A 19645-nucleotide genomic window follows, 5' to 3' on the forward strand; every position below is an offset into this window, starting at 1 on the left:
TGTGCTTTAGAGGCATAAGTTGCCATTTCAAATATTTTGTCTTCATAAAAGATCTTTCAAATTTTGTAACTCGGAATAAAAATGACTATGACCTTATTCCTACTCTCAACTGGCCTACCACTAATTTTAAAACTAAATCAGAAGATTGGGCATTACATCAAAAAAAAAAAAAAAACAAAGCCCTCCCTAAAAACAAGAAATTCTGTTAAGAGGCATTACTCGTTAATTCTGTAGTCGACGTCTGTATTTGACCAGGACCAGGTGAAAGCAGCAGTGGGAACTCGGCAGTCTCGGAGCTATCGGTTACTAATTGAATGACCTTCCCAAGTAACATAGGCTTTTGTGAATCTACTTTCACATTTTCAAACTCGAAACAATAACTTTTAAATTCAAGTGTTAGGAGTCGAAAACAAAGGAAAAATAAAGGACGTGGTGCACGCGGAGCGTTACGAAGCTAATATGAGAGGATGATATTCACGAAGGAAAAAGAAAAGCGAGTCTGGGTGAAGATGAAGGAAAAACGGTCGAAGGGACCCCAGAAATGGCGCCTCCGCCAGCCCCAGCTCTTTCATACAGATGTGAAAAAACTGCCTCCCATGGCGGACACGCTCTCCTTTAACTGAAAAAGGAATGTTCGGATGAGTGTTTGAGTAAGTCTTTTCCTCAGTAACAGAAAACTCCTTTTCTCTCAACTTTGCTTCCCCGCCCAGTCTGCAAACAAGGAGTCAGATTTTCCTCACTGACCCAGAGCGGCCCCAGCCGAGCTCAGTGGCTGTCTCAGGCCTTGCGGGGCCCACAGAGGGGCAGGGACGGCAGAGGCCCAGCTTGGGATTGGAGTCTGGGCTCAGGCAGCTGAGACGCGGAACGGAGCGCCTTCACCCGAACCAGCGGGCACCGCCCCCATTCGACACGTTCGCACGACTTACGACATGGTTTCCGGCAGCGCAAGGCTTACTTTTCGGCCGTCCCTTCCGAGCGCCTCTCTTCCGGGGCGGGACTTCCTGTCTATTATTGATAGGCGCCCGGCGGTAGAGCTGGTGGGAGGATCACACAGGAAGGTCAGCCTGGCTGGTCAGGCCTTATGCTCTTTGAAAGGGAACCAAAGAGGAGCTCTTTCTCGCCCTCTGGTTTGCTTTTTTTTTGTTCTCCGCGAGGCTTCGGTTTGCGCGGACGTCCTGGCGTTTTGGCACTGCTACCACCTGAAGCTCTTCCGCTTCCTCTTTTCTCTGGCTCCGCCCCCAGCGTCCTGTGGCCATGACGACCGCCCCGCGGGACTCTCTGGTGTGGAGGCTCGCGGGGCTTCTGCGCGAGTCCGGTGAGTGAACTTCCGGTTGGGCTGAGGCTGGGCGAGAGGGGCAACTTCCTACGTTCTACAGACGTGGCTCGTTAGGAGTCATGAGGTTACAGCTGTTTAGGGTCACGAGGGTTTAGGTGTCAAAGAATTAAATTCTCTACTCCTCCCAGAGTTTGTTAGCTCTGTCGCTCTTTGTCTTTGACTGTCTAAATCTTAGCCATCCTTCTAGGCCAAACTTTGGGTGCTACTTGTCTTCTCTGATACTCATAGAGGGGAGTGCTCGTTACTTGGCCGTAAGTCCTTCTAGACCAAGGACTAGTCATAATCGTTGATCTGTGGTGCTAACTTAAAAAAAGTGTTATTTGGGCAAAATGAGGACTATAGCCCATGAACTAGCATCTCAGGTGGCTCTGAGAAGCTGCTCCAAAGAGGTAGGGAGTAAGGTCAGTATATATGTGATTTTGGTGGAGGGAGAGTAAATGCTATCAAGCACATATTTTTTTGCAGACCGTTTCTGCTAGTGTTGAGGAGCAGTTGTCACCTCGAAGGATTTTACTGTTTTTATGAGGAGTGCTAGATGTGAAGAGATACAAGAATTGGGTTCATAATAAAATTGGCTCCTGAAAATATCTAACTATCTGAAGACCTGTGATGCTAGGTTTTTTTTTTGTTGTTGTTCCAGAGCACTGAGCTCCTCATTTCTGCTCTCCACCATAAACTCTTTTCAGGGGATGTTGAGAATCAGCAGCTGCAGTAGCACATGATTTAATCCTTGTAGAGGTGGATGACAAGTGCCAATGGCAAATGCCAATTTGTAGTTGACAGTGGCAAAGCATGACGTATAGGATAATTAAAAGCCCCTGGGTTGGAATCCCAGCTCTTTCAAACATGACCAAATTGTTCAAGTTTTCTGAGCCTTAGTTCTTCCTCATCAGCAAAATGGGATACTGATTGTGCTTAACTGAAAGATTGCTGTGGGGATTCATTTCAATTCATATAAAGCATTTAGAACAGTGATTGCGTATATAGTAAGCACTCAAAATTGGTAGTAATTATTATAGTTTCTTTCTTCCAAGCCTAGGCACAGTGGAGCCATTGGAGTTGTTCAGTAATGGTTGGCCTTAGTTGTAGAAATTCTGGTTGGCTTTGAGAACAGATGGAAATAACAACTTCCTATCAGATTTATGATCTCAATTGAGATTCTTAACTTTTCTGTGCTCCAGTTTCCATATTTGTAAGAAGGTATTAACAGTGCTTTTTAGGAGATTTTGGTGAAGTTTAAATGGAATAACGTATGTCTGGCACATAGTATTCAATGTTAGCTCCCTTTCCATCTCTCTGCACTCCTGTTGATGGTATCCATATAGCATTTTTACTTTCTGGCTTGTAGTATTAACTGTGCACATGTCTTATCTCCTCTTCTAGACTGGGAGGCTCTTTCAGGGTAGGGAGAGTCCTTGAACCTTGTCTGTATCTATCCTTACTGTCTAGTACATAGAAAATCCTTCATACAAGGTTGTAGGATTTGATAACTTATTTAGCAAGAATCTGACTTCGTTCCAGAGGTTAGGGCTGATGGGGTGTGTGTGTGTGAGTCCATGTGCACAGGCACACAAGTGACTAGAGGTGTAGCAGGAGGGAGAGTGTTGCAGTGATGGAATAGTTTTATATCTTGATTGTGGTAGTAGTTACAGGAACCTATATGTAACAAAATGGCATAGAACTATATGTACACCTTGTCCACAATGCTAATTTCCTGATTTTGTTATTGTACTCCATATAAAATAAAACCATTGGTGGTTACATATAAGGGTATGGGGATCTCTCTGTATTATTTCTGCAAAATCGTTCTAGTCAATCCTTATTTTTTTCCAAGAAACTTAAAAATCTCAATACCTACCTTGTAGTTTATTTATTTTTATTGAAGTATAATTTATTTACAATGTTATGCCAAGCTCTGCTGTATAGCAAAGTGACTCAGTTATACACACATATACGTTCTATTCTTTTCCACTGTGGTTTATCACAAGGTATTGAATATAGCTCCCTGCTCTGTACAGTAGGGCCTTGCAGCTGTATTTTTTTAGATGCAGTAATGAATACCAGAAGATGCCCTCAAGGACGAGAGAAGGCAGTTTTAACGTGGAGAGCAGTAGCAATACCTTAGTGCTTAAATGAGTGGTTACTTTTTTGGCATGCATTTTAGTGTTGTTTGGAAGTTTCTGGAAGTGCACATGTTCCTTGTACAATGAGACAAAGAAATACAGATAAAACTTCTTGTTGGCTCTCACATAAAGCTAGTAATTATGGTGAAAAGTTCTGCAGCGGTGCTTGCTGAGAAAGCTTCCTGGAGAAGGTGGGTCTTGAGCTGGGCAGAGTGGAAGGGGGTGTGTCAGAAAATGAGGAAGCTAGGAACCAGCGCTGTTGCCAGCACTGTGAGTATGCCAGGGTCTTTGAGCAGAAGGCGTAAGGGAAATTCAGAAAAGCTGGAGTCTTGTAGTGAAGCAATCTATCAGGCGGAAAACTTAGGACGTTTTGAAAGATAGCGGAGAGCCACTGAATTCTTGAGCGAGGAAGAGTGGTGAAGTTTGATCCTGTTGTGGAGAATTCGATCGGGTCTATGGATGGGAGTGGTTGTTTCCTGGGGTCGTAAGTCTTAGAATAAATGGAAAGAGCCTTTTCTTATGTCCTCCTCTTGTCTGCCCCTTTCCCTGTAGGGGATGTGGTGCTGTCTGGCCATAGCACCCTGACCCTGCTGACTGCCACATTGCAGCACCTGAACCATGTATTTGAGCTGCATCTGGGGCCATGGGGCCCTGGCCAGACAGGCTTTGTGGCTCTGCCCTCCCACCCTGCTGACTCGCCCATCATCCTCCAGCTTCAGTTCCTCTTTGACGTGCTGCAGAAAACGCTTTCACTCAAGGTTCTGGGATGGGGATGGGGTTGGGGGTACTGAGAGCACAAGAGAAGAGTGGAGGTGGGGCTGAGGGTGTGGCATGCGTGCACAAGACCTGTAGGGCCCAGACCCAGGCGAGGAGAGGGCTGTGCTTGGCAGTGCTAGGGAAGGGAGGCCAAGGAAAGGGACGTGTGGTGGGCCTCAGTGACCTGAGTAGTTTTTTTTTTTTTTTTTAGCTGGTCCATGTCCCAGGTCTTGGCCTCTCAGGGCCCATCAAAATTTTTCCCTTCAAGTCCCTTCGGCAGCTGGAGGTATGGGGCACTGGGGGATGTTGGTGCACAAAACCTGGCTTGAGCAGACATTTGGGGCAGGGACAGGGAGGTGGCCTCTTGGTGGGGTGTCGGGGGCAGACCGAGGTGGGCTTGTTGCTCTGCAGTGATGCACCACCTACTCTTCCATTTAAGGCTGCCCTGAACCATAGGTGGCTTTGTCATCATTCCCCTCCTCCCCATTGGGAGGTGGGGATGAGACATCTGTCCTCTGTGAAGCTCAGTCTTCTTCCCTCCCTCCCTCCTTCCCTTCGCTTGTTCCAGCTCCGAGGTGTCCCCCTCCACTGCCTCTGTGGCCTCCGTGGCATCTATTCCCAGCTGGAGACCCTGATCTGCAGCAGGAGCCTCCAGGCATTAGAGGTAAGGAAGGTCAGGGGCAAGCCCGGCAGCCTTGTCCTGAGGGACATGGAGGACCAAGCTCTGATGTTCCCGCTTCTCTGCAGCCTGCCCTGCCTCCTGCCTCCTGCTGTACAGTGTCTTCACTCCCTCTGCTGTGTTCCCACAGCACTCTGTGCCCGTCTAGTTTACAGTCACACTGAGCATATTGTGTTTGACATTCTCACGTCTGCCTCCCCCACTGCTCTGTCTGCTCACATTCCTTAGGAAGGGGGTCTTGGGCTTTCTTTAAGTCTGCATCTCCAGACAGAGCCTGGTATATAGCGTGAATGCATGGCCAGGTAACAGAGCGTGGCCTTGGCGTGGTAAGGGGCAGAGAGTGGAGGTAATAGCACCCACCTGTCTGTGCAGGAGCTGCTGTCAGCCTGCGGCGGTGACTTCTGCTCTGCCCTGCCCTGGCTGGCTCTGCTGTCTGCTGACTTCAGCTACAATTCCCTGACTGCCTTAGACAGCTCCCTGGTGAGCGAGCCTCAGGAGGGGCTTTGGGAAACTGGGGAATGACAGGGATGGGCCCTTAGGGTGGAGAGCCAGTTGGCTGCCTGGGGACGTCTGATTTTCTGCTTCCTGTCCCTATCTCCCCTAAGCGTCTCTTGTCAGCTCTTCGCTTCTTGAACCTGAGCCACAATCAAGTCCAAGACTGCAAGGGCTTCCTGATGGTGAGTATGAACAGCCTGGCGGGGTGGGTGCCACCTGGGCCTCCACTTGTTCTGCTGAGACCTTCCCTTCCAGACTCCTTTTGCTCCCACCTTGCTCTTACCTCCCACCTGCCACCCCCCTGCTTCCCCACCCCTACTCCCCATGGAGTCGCATCCTGGGAGGCAGTACTCTTTGGAGGCACAGACTCTGGCATAAGACAAACCAGTGTTCAAACCTCAACTCCTAATCTCTGTGGGACAAATTAGTTAATCTCTCAATTTTTTTATCTGTAAAGTACATATCATAGGAGTACTTTTATAGTATGAAAATGATTGTGAAGAGTATCTGATGTTACTTAGCTCAGGGTCTAGCTCAGTAAAGGCTTTCATGGTGAACTTGAAGAACCTTTTTCCCATGTCTCCCTGTCAGAGATAAAGCTGGATTCTGGTTAAAATGGCAAAAAACTATTGGTGATATTTAATTAGTAGTAAAACTATTTTAATCCGTCATAAGCTTTTCAGTGTGAACTAAACTCCAGTTTGATTTGTGCAGAGGTGAGCATTTTCAAGGGAGTATGAGGCAGTGGGAAGTGGGACAGTGGGGGCTTGGGCAGATTCTCTCTTCGACCAAACCCTAGTTGGGTTCCTCTGAAGTTGGGAAAGTGGATGTGTACGAAAAACAGGAAAGGGTGTTCGTCCATGTGGACCTGTCTGGTTTGCTAATTGGCTCTTGTCAAAGCCCCACGGAGGCAGAGAGCCGGGCCCGATGTTTCTGCTGTTGTCTGAAGCAAACTAAATCCTTCTGCCACCTTGAGTTTTCCTGGGCAGTGATGTCAGGGGGCTGGGTGATCATTCTGGAGCTGTGAGAAACTGGTAGATTTATTCGCCTTAATGTGGGGGTTGATAGAGGGACAGGTGAAATCATTTGTGTTGAGAATCTGTAGTCTTTGTAGGCCAAGTTTGAGGCTTAGTCAGGAAGAGGATTCAGAGAAGCCTGGCTAGAGAGTGGTCAAGGAGAGACTCTTCGTTACTGCCCCTCCATCCCCTCCCAGGATTTGTCTGAGCTCTGTCACCTGGACATCTCTTATAACCACCTGCGTTTGGTGCCGAAAATGGGACCCTCAGGGGCTGCTCTGGGAACCCTGATTCTGCGGGGCAATGAGCTCCAGAGCCTGCATGGTGAGTGGGGGACTGTGCTAGGGTGGGGGAGCAGTCCAGCATGGAAGGGAATGGGGGCAGTATGAGACTCAGGGTGGCCTGGGATGCGTGTGCCTACCAGAGCCTCCTGCGGCCCTCAGACAGGTGTGGGGTGCCCAGGCTGGCCTTTCTGCCATGCCTTCCCCCAGCACGCCCCCTCCACTCCACTCCACTCCACCCCTCCCCACGCCCCTCCACCCTTGCTCACCCACAGCCTTGCTCACACCTCCCCTCTCATCTCTGCCCCAGGCCTGGAACAGCTGCGGAACCTGCGGCACCTGGATGTGGCCTACAACCTGCTGGAGAGACACAGGGAGCTGGCGCCACTGTGGCTGCTGACGGAGCTGCGCAAGGTGAGGACCGGGAAGCCGGCTTCGTGCCCCCCCTCCCCGCATGCTGAGTGGGTCAGCCCTCTTCCTCATATAAGGAGGCCCCAGGCCCACCTCAGTCTCCTCTTCCTGTGCCCAGCTCTACCTGGAGGGGAACCCTTTGTGGTTCCACCCTGAGCACCGAGTGGCCACCGCCCGGTACTTGTCGCCCCGTGCCAGGGATACTGCTGCTGGGGTGAGTGGTCTGCCCACGTCCGCTCTGCGTTCCCTTTCTTGCCTAGGCCTCCCTCACCCCTGCGTGCTCTTGCCTTTCCCCACATCCCTTGGTGAGGGACCGAGGCCTCACACTACTGCCTTGCTATGCCTTTTCCCCTCACTGAAGCTGCTGGTCCTTACAGGACAAGGAGGGCTCCCAACCCTGGCTAGGGGCTCCCCAGAGTGTGTGCTCCCACCGACTCCGCCCTCCCCTTTTATCTCTGCTCAGTTCCTTCTCGATGGAAAGGCCTTGTCACTGACTGATTTACAGGTTCGTGTGGCGGGAGTGACGGGGTGGAGGTGAAGGGAGGGTGCTAGCCGAGGGAAACAGAGGGGTGTCCAGGAAGGGTCTGTCCGATCAGCTGGAAGGTAAGCCCCCGTTGGTGAGCGTGGGCGGAAGAGGGGTGCGCCCTGGCTCCAACCTCTGTCTCCTTCCTGTTCTCCCATACCAGACCTCCACGTCCTCTGGGCTCAGCACCTTGGTACCACCTCCGCCTTGGCCAGTGGGGAGTACAATCGAAACTTCTGGTGGCCCTGACTTGAGTGACAGCCCCTCGTCGGGGGGTGTTGTGGCCCAGCCCCGGCTCCGCAAGGTGAAGGTAAATGGGGTCCTAGGCTGCCTCATGCCTGAGCCGGGGTGTGTTTATGGGGGCTTTGGGCTACAGAGGTCCTGGGAGTGGTCAGGGCATGTCTTTGCCTGCAGGTGGGTGTTCCGGGTGGGTTGGGTGGGAGGCCACTGGCTTTCATAGAACCTGGGATCCCTCTCCCAACCTCAGAGCCGAGTCCGCGTGAGGCGGGCGAGTATCTCGGAACCCAGTGACACCGACCCAGAGCCCCGGACGCTGGACCCCTCCCCGGCTGGTGAGTCAGCCCACCCCCAGCACCCAGGCCTCAGTCCCACGCACTCCTCTCCTAGTCGAGAGGACTTCTCTTTTTGGTGGAGTGGAGCATTGCGGGGACCTCGTTGTCCTTCCTGTTTCAGTCTAGGGAAAGGAGAAGAGACTGCTCCTGGGCAGCACTTTCCAAAGGGTTTTTCAGGGAACGTTATCTTTGTTGGATGTCAGCGGGTCAGATAATGAGAGGATCCTGTGGCCCCATCAATTTGGGAAAAGCTGGGTTAAACTAGAGGACGTTTCCGGACCTTAAATGCGCTGCCCTGTCTCTTGAGTCTCTCTAAGCGGCAGGCATGTTGTGCTTCTGAGTTGCATGTGACCTCAGTGTCACACAGAACTCGCTTCGGCACCTGCTGCTGAAAGGGCAGACTTCGGCTTCCCTCTGAACTGGCCGTCCCCTGCCACCATACCCTCTTTTTTACCTCACCCTGAGGAGCACGCCCAGAAGATGGGGTGGCTGGGGGTTGTGGTGGGGCCGGGCTTGCTAAGCCATGTGCTCCCGCACCTGCCCAGGGTGGTTTGTGCAGCAGCATCGGGAGCTGGAACTCATGAGCAGCTTTCGGGAGCGCTTTGGCTGCGACTGGCTGCAGTATCGGAATCACCTGGAGGCCTCTGCCCTCAACACGCTGTCCCCGGACACCCTGAGCCCAGGGCCTGTGCCCAGCCCTCCACCCCCTGAGGAGGAGTCTCCACAGGAAGTGGCAGAGGAGGTCTGGCCAGAGCCAGAGCCTCAGGAGGAAGAGGAGCTGGAGAAGCAGGGAGAAGAGGAGCTGGAGAAGCAGGGAGAAGAGGAGGGAGGAGAGGAGCAAAGTGAAGTGGAGGGTGAGCACTCGTTGGCTGCGAGGGAGCCCGGAGCCAGGTGGTGGTCGTGTGTCCAGTAGTCAGGAAGGCCCAAGTGTGGGGATGGACGGCCACCCCATAGCGGGGGCCAAGTCTTGGCTGCCTCTCCCTCCTCACGGTGTCCCACTCTCTGTCTCTCCTCAGTGGAGCTCTGCCGGCCCATGTTGGTGTGTCCCCTGGAGGGGCCTGAGGGCGTGCGGGGCAGGGAGTGCTTTCTCTGGGTCACTACAGGCCACCTGTTTGAGGTGGAACTACAAGCAGCTCGAACCCTGCAACGGCTTGAGCTCCGGAGTCTGGAGGCAGCTGAGATAGAGGCAGAGACCCAGACCCAGAGCGAGCAGGTGCCTGAGGTGAGTGGTAAGGAGCAGGGCTTCTAGAGGGGGTGCTAGGCTTTTTTTTCTGGAACTGACTCTTGACAACCTGGTCAGGCAATGGGCTGGGTGTTTCCCATGCTCTGTCACTGCGCTTGGAGCCAGGGAGGGGCACTAAGTGGGCAGAGGCAGGCCCCAGGCGGATTGGAGGCTTGGCTGAGGGGCAGAGCTCCTGGGCTGCAGCGTGGCTGTCAGCAAAAGCATTTTTGCGGAGTCCAGAGCTATCGTTTCCATCATGCTCTCAGCATAACCCTAATCTTGCTGACCGCCTCTTCCTGTGCAGGGCTCAGATCCACGACCCCAGGGCCCCATCCTTGTTCTCCGCTTCTCCTACATTTGCCCCGACCGGCAGCTGCGTCGCTACGTGGTGCTGGAGCCGGATGCCCAGGCAGCTGTCCAGGTGACGGAACCTAGCACAGGGCCCAGGCAGCTGGGGGAGGCTGGAAACCTGAGGACTCGGGTCCTGCTCACGGCTGTGTCCGGTCACCGTGTTTCAGGAGCTGCTAGCTGTGCTGACCCCAGCAGCCACCTCTCAGCATCAGCTTGAGGAAGTGGGGGCCCTGCCAGGGGACAGACTCCAGTGTCTGCGCTGTGGCCGTGAGTTCAAGCCAGAGGAGCCCAGGTTGGGGCTGGACAGTGAGGAAGGCTGGAGGCCGCTGTTCCGAAAGACAGGTACCATCCCTGCCCTTGACCTCAGTGTCCATGCGCCTCCTGCTGCTTCAGGGAAAATGTCTTTGAGCTGAGAGTGTGGAGGGGGAGCCCTAGGGAAGAAAGGAGCGGGGCGGCGGGGGGGGGGGGGGTGGTGGAGGGGCAACTTTTCAGCCTGGAGGAAAAATTAAAATTGTCTGCCTGCAAAAAACAAACAAAAACTACATCCTCTTTTTCTCTTAAGTCAGGAAGTACAGTCTCTAACTGCTTAAACGTACCCATTATTTTTCCATAACTTGGAGCATTTCCCTCCTTTTTTTGGGCTACTATTTCAGAAGCCACGTAAAACATACGAGCACTCCCTGCAGCGCTGGGCTGTCTGGCAGCTGTAGTGGGATGCTGTGTGAGGGGGCTTAGGTTGTCCTTCCCTGACCGACCCTGTGAGTCACTTGAGTAACACTTCATGGCATTTCTTCACATCCTGTTTGTTAAGATGACAGATTTTTCCATTGCAGACCAGTCAAAAAGCCGTGTCTTTGAAGACATTGAAGAGGAAAAAAGTATTTTTGGTAACACCTGCACTGAAATGTTTGATTTTTATTAATCACGTTGTTTTTTTTCCCCTGGCAGTAGTGGAACTGGGGTTTAAATTTTATTCAGAAATTGAGCCCTCTTCATTCATTCTCCAACCTGAACTTGCCTGGGCAGCTGCAAGCCCAGCAGTACAGTGTGTATAACAGAAACAGCCCTGCCCTGTCCCAGACCCTGTCTGTACTCTAAGGGTCATGTGGTCCTGGCGTCCCTTCGGTGGTGGTGTTAGTCTTGTACATTCCTATGTGCTCCGGTCTCTTTTGATCTGAGCCTCAGTCACCTCGTCTGAGCAAAGAAGAGGATGGACTTGCCCCGTGACATGAGGAGATTTCAGTGTGACAGAACAGCACCAGGAACCATGCCTGGCTAGAACCGAGGTCTTCCACACACAGTAGCTGCTGCCTTGACCCCAGCTACGTGGCCTTGGCAGGGCGCATCAGTGACTCCATCTTTGCTTTCCTCACTTGCTTTCCTCACTCCAGTGTCTGCGGAGAGTTTGGATATAGCTGTCAAAGGGTCTAGCATGTTCCAGCACGTCATAGCTGCTCAAAGAGTGTTTCTTGTCTCACCGCTGATCTGTGTCCTGGTTTCTTTACCCAATTCCATTCAGTTGTCCTGACAACCCTCTAGGATTGTCATCATCCCCGTCTCACAGATGGGGAACCAAGCACAGAGAACCTGGAATTGGACCCTTATCTGTTGTTTCTGGGCTCTTAGACTTCAAGTACATGCGCAGCCCAGGGCTGTGGAAGGGGCCCCCAGCAGGGCCTGGGTGGGTGTGGTCCTCTCTGAAAGGGCCTCCTAAAATGAGAAGGCAGCTATATTGAGGAGCTTGGGGGCCTGCTCATCTGTCACTAGGATGGGGGGTGATTGGTCAGCAGTTTGGCCTGCTGAGGGCATCAGGTTAGGTGGGAGCATGGGGAGCGTGTGAAGCTGGAGATGGGGCCCAGGCGAGTCCCAGAGTGGGGAGGGAGTATTGTGAGCACAGGGGGGTGGGGTCGGGGGGAGGGATGTTATGAGTGTGTATATCTGTGTGTGTGTGTGTGTGTGTGTGTGTGTGGTTGATGAGCTGTGTACATCTGCCCTTCAGAATCATCTGCTGTGTGTCCGTACTGTGGTAGTGATCACGTGGTTCTTCTGGCTGTGTCCCCGGGAACCCCCAGTGGGGAGCGGAGACAAGAAGAGCAATCCCCGGCCCTCTCGCAGTCCCTGGGTGCTGTCCACGACCCTCGTGGCCACAGTGACCCCAGCAATGGGGCTGGCAGTGCCCCATCCCAGGCCCTGGCCTCCCATGACCACCACAGTTGGAGCCTCAGCCCACGTGAGTCTAGGCAAACAGAGACAGGTGGTGTTGGGGGAGGGGTGCTGGGGTGGCCCGGGCGGGCTGACGGCCCACCACTCACCCCCAGCCCCTGAGCGCTGCGGCCTCCGCTCCGTGGACCACCGACTCCGGCTCTTCCTGGACGTCGAGGTATTCACTGATGCCCAGGAGGAGTTCCAGTGTTGCCTCAAGGTCTGTGCCAGCCCGGCCCTGCCCTGTGCCCCCCTGCCTGTTTGCAGCACAGCAAACTGGTCAGTCACTCTGGAGCCACCAGGCCCGGCTTCCAGTTTGAATGCCGGCAGTGACTCTCAGTGTGGCTCTGGACCTGCTCCTTGGTATTTGAGCCTTCGAAGTCTCCCCTGTCCCACGGGGAGGATGCTGCTCACCCTGTAGCTGGTGTCTGCGGGCTGTCGGGCGCAGCCTCTGGCCATTGTTGCCACAGATCCCTCTCTGGATCTGTGAGCACTTGCGGGACACCGAGGGCCTAGAGTCCGCAGTCTTGCTCTCCATCGTCCATCCTGGGATGAGGAACAGGCAGCCACGATGAGGTGTGCCTGTGCCAGAATCAGGCTCAGGTCCTTGACAGGCATCTGATCCAGCCTGTGTGGGCCTGGGAAGCCTCTCCTTCCTGCAGGATGAGTGACGGGAGGGAGAAAAAGAGTGTTTTAGGGAAAGGAGGCAGCAACTGCTCTGAGGCCTGAGAGGAGCTGGTGGGGAGAAGTGACTGAGCGGCGCAGCCAGGGTGTGGGCAAGGCAGGTGTCCTGAGAGGAGCCTGGAAGCATCATCTGGTGTCTGCTGCCGTAGCTCGGACTTGATCCCAAGGCCTGTGGAGCCTCTGAAGTCTGGGGAGCTGGGGAGTGGCGGTGGGTTTTGTATTTGGGGGCGGCAGTCCTCTCAGAGGGTGGGCTGGAGGGGGCGAGATGGTGGTCAGGGAGACCTGCTCAGAGCCTGATGTGGGTCCGAGTGCAGGCGGGGCTGTGGGCTAGAGAGCGAGGCCGATGGAGAGGCCGGATGGGTGAGCAGTGTCACCAGGAGCTCGGCCCTCAGTCTGCCGGCCGCCTCCCTAGCCCTCTCTGTTTCTTGCCAACCTCCTCTTCCCCTTAGGTGCCGCTGGCGTTGGCAGGCCACCCCGGGGAATTTCTGTGTCTCGTGGTTGTATCTGACCAAAGGTTCTACGTGTTGAAGGTGACAGGGGAGATCTGGTGAGTGGGTGGGGCCGCTGCCAGGGAAGGGCCCGGGCCCCCACGCTCTGACCCTGCTCTCACTCTTTCTTGCTACTCTGCCCTCTCCGTCTCCACAGCGGGCCCCCAGCTAGCTGGCTGCAGCTGGCCCTGGCCGTTCCCCTGCAGGACCTGCGGCACATAGAGCTGGGCCTGGCGGGACAGAGCCTGCGGCTGGAGTGGGCAGCTGGGGCGGGGCCCTGTGTCCTGCTGCCCCGAGAAGCCAAGTGCTGCCAGGCCTTCCTGGAGGAGCTCACCGGTGAGCAGGGGCAGGGGGAGGAGGGAGGCCGGGTGGGGCGGGGGGGGGGGCTGTGGACTGCAGCTCTGGGTGTGGCGCCCGCAGTGAAGACAGGCGGTAACAGGACCCATCCCTCTTGGAGGTTCCGCAGCGCGGAGGATGGGAAGGTGTGGAGAGGTTGGGATGGAAGAGCCGGAGTCGTTGAGGGCTCCCTGTCCCCGGCTGGCTCTGTCCAGATGTCTTACAGTCCCTGCCCCCCACGCGGAGGAGCAATTTCAGCGCCACGGAGGAGGAGGTGACCCCGAAGCACAGGCTCTGGTGAGTTGAGGGGGCTGAGGCCAGGCTAGGCCCAGATGGCTGCTCGTGGAGCGCAGCCCCTCCCCTCACAAGCCCCGGGTGGAGTCCTGAGCGCCCGAGCCTCCTGACCTGGGCCTGCCGCCTTCTCCTCACTCCACCCCCACTGTGGCTCTTCCTATCCCGTGGCTGACTGCTCCTTCCTGGGCCTGCTGCCTTCTCCCTAGGCCACTACTGAAGACAGACTCTTCCTCAGAGCCTCCCGGGTTCTTCTACCTTCGAGCGTTCCTGGTTGAAGGTAAGATTTGGCCCCGGCCTTCCAGCCCTCCAGCCCCCTGGCACCTCTTCGTGCCTTTGTAGTAATTCACAGTGCCGGGATGTGGACTTCCACCCAGTAACAGTCTCAGTGTCCCGGCCTCTCTGGAGGGTCCAGGGTGTGACATGGGGTGTCTTATTGCTCAGGGACCTTTGCTTCGGGGCCCAGGCTTTGTGGGAAGTGGAGCAGATCATCTCAGTCTGCCCCGTCCTACGCTTTTGGTGAAGGGGAGAGCGGGTGCATCTTTCTGATGTAGGGGTGGGAGTGGGTCAAGTTCCCTCTGACTTGGCTTCAGAGGTTTTGGAGGCTAGAGATCCTTGGAGTTTGGGGAAGGGAGGACTGTGGCCCCAGAGGCACAGGCCGTGCTGTGGCCGCCTCAGTGTGGTCACTCCTCCTCTCCGAAGCAGCACTGGGACACCAGCCTGGGGATCTGGGCTGTTCCACGGCTTTCTTCTCTGGGCCTCACTCTGTCTCTTATACCCTAGGACCCGTTGCCTGCCCTGTGTCCCTGTTGCTGACTCTGTCCACCCTGTACCTGTTAGATGAGGACCCTGCAGGGTCCCAGGCAGAGCCCCCTTCTCCAGCAGCATCTGGCGAAGCATCTGAGAAGGCCCCACCCCCTGGGCCAGGCCCCTCAGTGAGCGTCAGGGAGCAGCAGCCCCTCAGCAGCCTGAGCTCTGTGCTGCTGTATCGAGTGGCCCCGGAGGCCCTGCGGCTGGTCTTCTATGACGAGGTGTGGAGCCAACGAGAGAGGGGTGGGGTGGGGAGGCGGCGGTGGGGGGCAGTGCGGCAAGTGGGTCTAGGAAGACTAGGATCTGGGCTCTAGGGAACCTAACCACAGGCAGTCATGATGAGGGGACGCAGAGAACAGGGTGCTGGGACCTGGGAGGCTGTCGCGGGGTGTGAACAGTAGCGAGGAGGCAGTTACGGGCAGTGGGGACACTGTGGACTTGAAGCCCAGCCTTGTGTGAGCTCGGAGGCCCTGATGAAGCAGGCGCCACTTGGAGTTCGTGTCTCTTTGGGCCTGTGTGCCAGCCTCTATGTGAGGAGGCAGTATGGTTTTTAGCTCACTTACAGTTGAGGACTCTGAGGCTGGTGGGGGGTGTTAACCAGTGGGCCCAGGTCATAAATGACAGAGCCAGGGACTAAGTCCCAGCGACTCCTTGGAGTGGACCCCAGAACTGACAGTCTGAAAGCAGGGAGGATTAAAGACACAAAGTGGTAAATGAGAAAGCCCTTTTGGTGGGTCATCCATCGGTGCCAATTGGGTTCTGTTTTAAAAGCTCAGAGTCAGGATCTTTTCTGGAGAGAGACAGGCCTAGGGGCGAGAAGAGGCCTTGAACCGGGAGGGGCAGTGGGTCCTCCTGAGACCCGCTCCGCTGCCCCCATGCTTGGGCACGGCCCTCGTGTGTCTCACCTCACTGCTGCTTGTATGCCAGGTGTCCCGGCTGGAGAGCTTCTGGGCACTCCGAGTTGTGTGTCCAGAGCAGCTGACGGCCCTGCTGGCCTGGATCCGGAAGCCCTGGGAGGAACTGTTTTCCATTGGACTCCGAACTGTGACCCAGGAGGCTCTGGACCTTGACCAGTGAGGCTGCCGGGCTGGCCCCGCCCCTGCCATGGAAACCACGGCTACAGATGTCCTCTCTCCATACTCTGGCTGCTGACTTGTCTGGCCTCTGGGCACTGGCCAACAAGGCCCTGGATGACCCCCGGCGCGCGGGCAGGGTGAGAGGACTAGTCTGGCTTCTCGTTGACCTGGCCCCAGGGAATGGGCCGAGTGGTCAGAAGGAGTGTTTCTCCTGCGCTTTCCTCAGGTATCAATAAAGCTGTTTGCATTTCAGATGCCATAGGGGCATCTGGCTGTGTCACTCGTGAGGCCTGCTGCCCCTCTCCCCCCTCCACTTCTTATAGAAACTGCTCTGCCTGTGGCTTTCCCATAATGGACCAGCCAGGCAACCTCATTTGAACTGCGATACCAACCATCTTCCAACCCTGCTTTGGCGCCACTGATGGGATCAAGTTGGACTCCTACCCACGGGCACTTGTCCTCAGCCAGCAGCTCCTGTCATGTGACCTGGCGAGGAAATCCCTGCCCAACCAACAGCTGGGCCAGTTAGGTTCCCACTCTCTCGAGTTTCAGCTGGGGACTAATGAGCATCTCAGGCCACTGGTGGTGCGAGCTAGAAAGGAGTGTGACTGGGGAGCGAGTGTGTAGAGCTGGGCTGTGGAGGGAGGGCAGGCGGGCAGGCATCTGGGGGTTTTCGTCCCTGCCTTCTTCTTTCCCACACTGCTTCGTTCAGCTCAGGGTCTGGGTGGGTTGACCCCACTGCTTTATCTGTGTCTCCACAGCCATGGTGAGTGGTTCAGGAATGCCCATGGTTTGGCCTACCAAGCCTCAGGCCTGGCTTTTTGCCAGACCAACCAAGAAAGAGGCAGGTTTTCCCAGGAGGGCTGCTGAGAGAATAAACCCGCAGCTGCGGATTGGGAAAGGCGGGTAACCCAGCCGAGAGGGAGTCAGAGCCGAGAGGTAGGTGGGGCGAATGAGGCCAAGTATGGGTGGTGTCCATGGAGTCCTGGGCTCCAGTTGTGCCCCGAAGCAGATACCCCTGGAATTTTAGGTTATGTGAGCCAAAGGAGACCTGTTCGTTTCTTTTTGGCTTTAGCTAATTTGAGCCAGATATGAGGCACTGAAAGGGTCTTCACTGCATACACCCCTACTGTGACTTGAGGCAGCCTGAGTAGGGATCTGTTTCCTGCATGCAAGAATAACCCAAGGGGAGTAGTGGTGCCCATATATTTGTGTACATGAGTCCTGTGAGAGAACTTGAGAAGGGAGTGTTGGGGACTCCCTTTGAACTCCTGAGCCCGGCTCGGGCTGAGTGCGTATGTGGTTTTGAGAACTAACAGATGGGTTTCATTTCGGGAGCATGTACATGCCAGGCACTGAGTTCCGTGCTGATAGTCTGCTCCATGCAGAGGTCCTGGGAGACAGTGGCATCTTGTTACAGGTGAGGAAACTGAGGCTGAGAGGAGGTGAATGACTGGCCATGATCCCGTCAGTAAGTAGAGGACACCTGATCAGGTCCAGGCTCATATGACTTCAAACCTGGGCTTTCAGCAAAGCAGCGTGAATGTCCTTTCACAGAGGAATGGGTAAAGAAGATATGGTACATATATCCAATGGGATATTACTCAGCCATATAAAGGATGAAATAACAATACTTGCAACAACATGGATGGACCTAGAGATTGTCATCGTGAAGAGATAAATACTGTATAATATTTTATGTGGAATCTAAAAAAAGGGACAAATGAGCTTACTTCCAAAACAGAAATAGAGTCACAGATGTAGAAAACAAATGTTCAGTGACTGGGGGAAAGCAGTGGGAGGGATAAATTGGAAGATTGAGATGGATACACACACTCCTATATACAAAATAGATAATAAGGATCTACTGTATAGCAGAGGGAACTCAAACTGTAATGGCCTATATGGGAAAAGAATCTGAAAAATAATGGAGATGTATATGTATGTAACTGATGCACTTTACACCTGGAGCTAATGCAATACTGTAAATCAACTAAACAATAAAAATGAAAAGAGAATAGGGCTGATGACACTTGCTCAGATATTCCTCGACTGGAGAAGGAAGCTGGCCCAGAAGATCCTGTGGGCCCGTAGTGGGGCCCAGAGGCCAGCTGAGAGGGTGCTGGAGAGTGTGCAGGGGCCACTGCAGGAGAACGGGATAGGCCTGGCCCCCATGGGGGGAAGCGACCAAGTTTAAGTCGAACCGATTGTGTTTAAATCACTGGACTGAGTTCACTGGAATGTTAGGCTAACTTTTCTGTTGGTTAGAAGTGGGGACTCATTACCCAGATAAGTTGAGTTATGGAGGAAAAAGCACCCCCGGGTGCTCCTAGGGCTTGGGGAAGGGAGCAGACAAATTCTTCTACGATCTGGACCCATCCTTGCCCCAGCCAGCCCTCTGCAAATTCTGGGTCCTGGGAGAATGGAACTGTGTGAGAAAGAATCAGTACTGCCAGGGACGGTCACTCAGCCTCAGGCCCTCATGAATGGCTGAAGGTCCTGTCTCCAGATCCTTGGATTTTGAGGAGGGAGAAGAACTGCTGGGCCCCAGTGGGGAGAAGGCATTTAGGGTAGTTAGGGTCACTCTTGGCAGCTCTGCCTTTCCTGACCTCTGTGTGGGTCAGCATTGTCTGTCTCCTGAAGCAAGTGCATTACATACTCATTCATAAATCCACTGATGGGATGCGTTTATTCATCCCTTCGCTCAGCAGGGGTTAAAAGGACACAGGTTCTACCGCAGAGCCCATTAGAGCATACCTCAGGGCAAGAGAGGTTCTCCAGTACTCGTAAATGACTCCCATGAAACAACTGCTCTCTGGGCCAGGACGGCAGAGTGGGCGTGGTGGGGCCAGGACTTAAGGTTCGGAGATTTACAGAGGAACACCCCTAAACAATCCTCACCTGTAACAAGATGCCATGGCTTAGTGAGCCCTTACTGTGTTCCATGCATTACTTAAAGCATCTAATCTTCCCAAGCGTTTCTCATATTCCTTGGTCAAAAGATACAAAGCTGATAAGCTCAAGAAAAGAGCCTTCAGTGTATAGACATTACCCAGACCTGAAGGCTGGTGCTGAGGCTCCAGAGACGGGTTTTTCCTGTTTCTTGGAGCCAGATGGTTTCTCTCCCCTTCCCTGCAGGGCCCTAGTGTGGTCTGGCAGGAGAGTGGGGGTAAAACTGTATGAATCTGAGAACTGGCCGGTTGGGAAATGCTGGCCAGTGGAGGATCCCTCACTGATAGGCCTGCAGAGGCTGGAGGGGCCCAGGGAAGACAGTGCAGAGGTTCAGGAAATAAGTTCACCTACTTCTGTTTTGCTCAGAGCTGGCCTGAATTTTTAATTGATGCAAATTAAAACTTCCCAAAAATATTAGTCCACTTTCTTGGCAGTGAGCACACCCCTTTCCCCATTAGTGATTTGGCACCATCTGCAAACAAGAGTCCGTGCTGGTCCTGCCGAAGGCCTTCCCCAGCTGCTGGCCCAGAGCCGCCTGTCAGGGAGGCCGGGTCCGTGGACAAGCACATTCCCAGAAGCCCCACTGGGTCATGGTCCAGATGGGGTAGAATAATCTCCAGTCATCTCAGGGTGACCTGGAAAGCGGTGTGAGGCTGGGGGACCTGAAAGAAAAGCTTCATCCATTTCCTCCTGCTTAAAATCTCTGGGCTTGTCTTTGTTTTCTGTAACAATTTAACAAGTCCTCTGCACTCTTTGTCCTGTGGATGCTGTTTGGTGAGCTAGAGGACAGAGGTGCTGGTGTTATCCCCCGAGGCCATCACATTCCTGGGAGTGTCTGACCTTTAGCCCTGCACTTCACCTGGAGGAGGCGCCGGGACATTACTCCTCTGATGGACCACAGCTTTGCCACCTGTCACGCATGCATAGATGTTAGTCATCAGGACTTAACTTCTACACCCTGAACTGACCCCAGAGATCGATTTGGCCACTCAGCCTGGCCTTTCCCTTTCAACGAGTGCTTGTCGATTGCCTGTTTGGCCT

The 19645-nt window shown here is 54.2% G+C and overlaps 1 protein-coding gene across 6 annotated transcripts; it reads left to right on the top strand.

The window, feature by feature from the left end:
• The first annotated feature begins 1007 nt into the window (after positions 1 to 1007).
• On the top strand, positions 1008 to 15932 carry STK11IP (serine/threonine kinase 11 interacting protein). Of its 6 annotated transcripts, XM_027965234.2 has the most exons (25): positions 1008 to 1315; positions 4012 to 4217; positions 4427 to 4501; positions 4784 to 4879; positions 5267 to 5374; positions 5500 to 5571; positions 6603 to 6729; positions 6997 to 7100; positions 7216 to 7311; positions 7561 to 7602; positions 7784 to 7930; positions 8108 to 8192; positions 8738 to 9046; positions 9209 to 9414; positions 9719 to 9835; positions 9933 to 10107; positions 10599 to 10652; positions 11765 to 11995; positions 12084 to 12187; positions 13101 to 13198; positions 13297 to 13475; positions 13691 to 13772; positions 13976 to 14046; positions 14550 to 14797; positions 15504 to 15932. In XM_027965234.2, the coding sequence occupies exons 1-25, from the start codon at positions 1255 to 1257 to the stop codon at positions 15651 to 15653; spliced, it is 3243 nt and encodes a 1080-aa protein (XP_027821035.2). In that variant the 5' UTR covers positions 1008 to 1254; the 3' UTR covers positions 15654 to 15932. The 6 variants fall into 6 exon arrangements, 5 of the variants coding, with proteins under 5 accessions (XP_027821035.2, XP_027821036.2, XP_060267321.1 ...); XM_027965235.2 differs by lacking the exon at positions 10599 to 10652; XM_060411338.1 differs by lacking the exon at positions 5267 to 5374.
• Positions 15933 to 19645: the final 3713 nt, after the last annotated feature.

This window comes from Ovis aries, chromosome 2 (assembly GCF_016772045.2).
Source record: "Ovis aries strain OAR_USU_Benz2616 breed Rambouillet chromosome 2, ARS-UI_Ramb_v3.0, whole genome shotgun sequence".
NCBI classification, from domain to species: domain Eukaryota; kingdom Metazoa; phylum Chordata; class Mammalia; order Artiodactyla; family Bovidae; genus Ovis; species Ovis aries.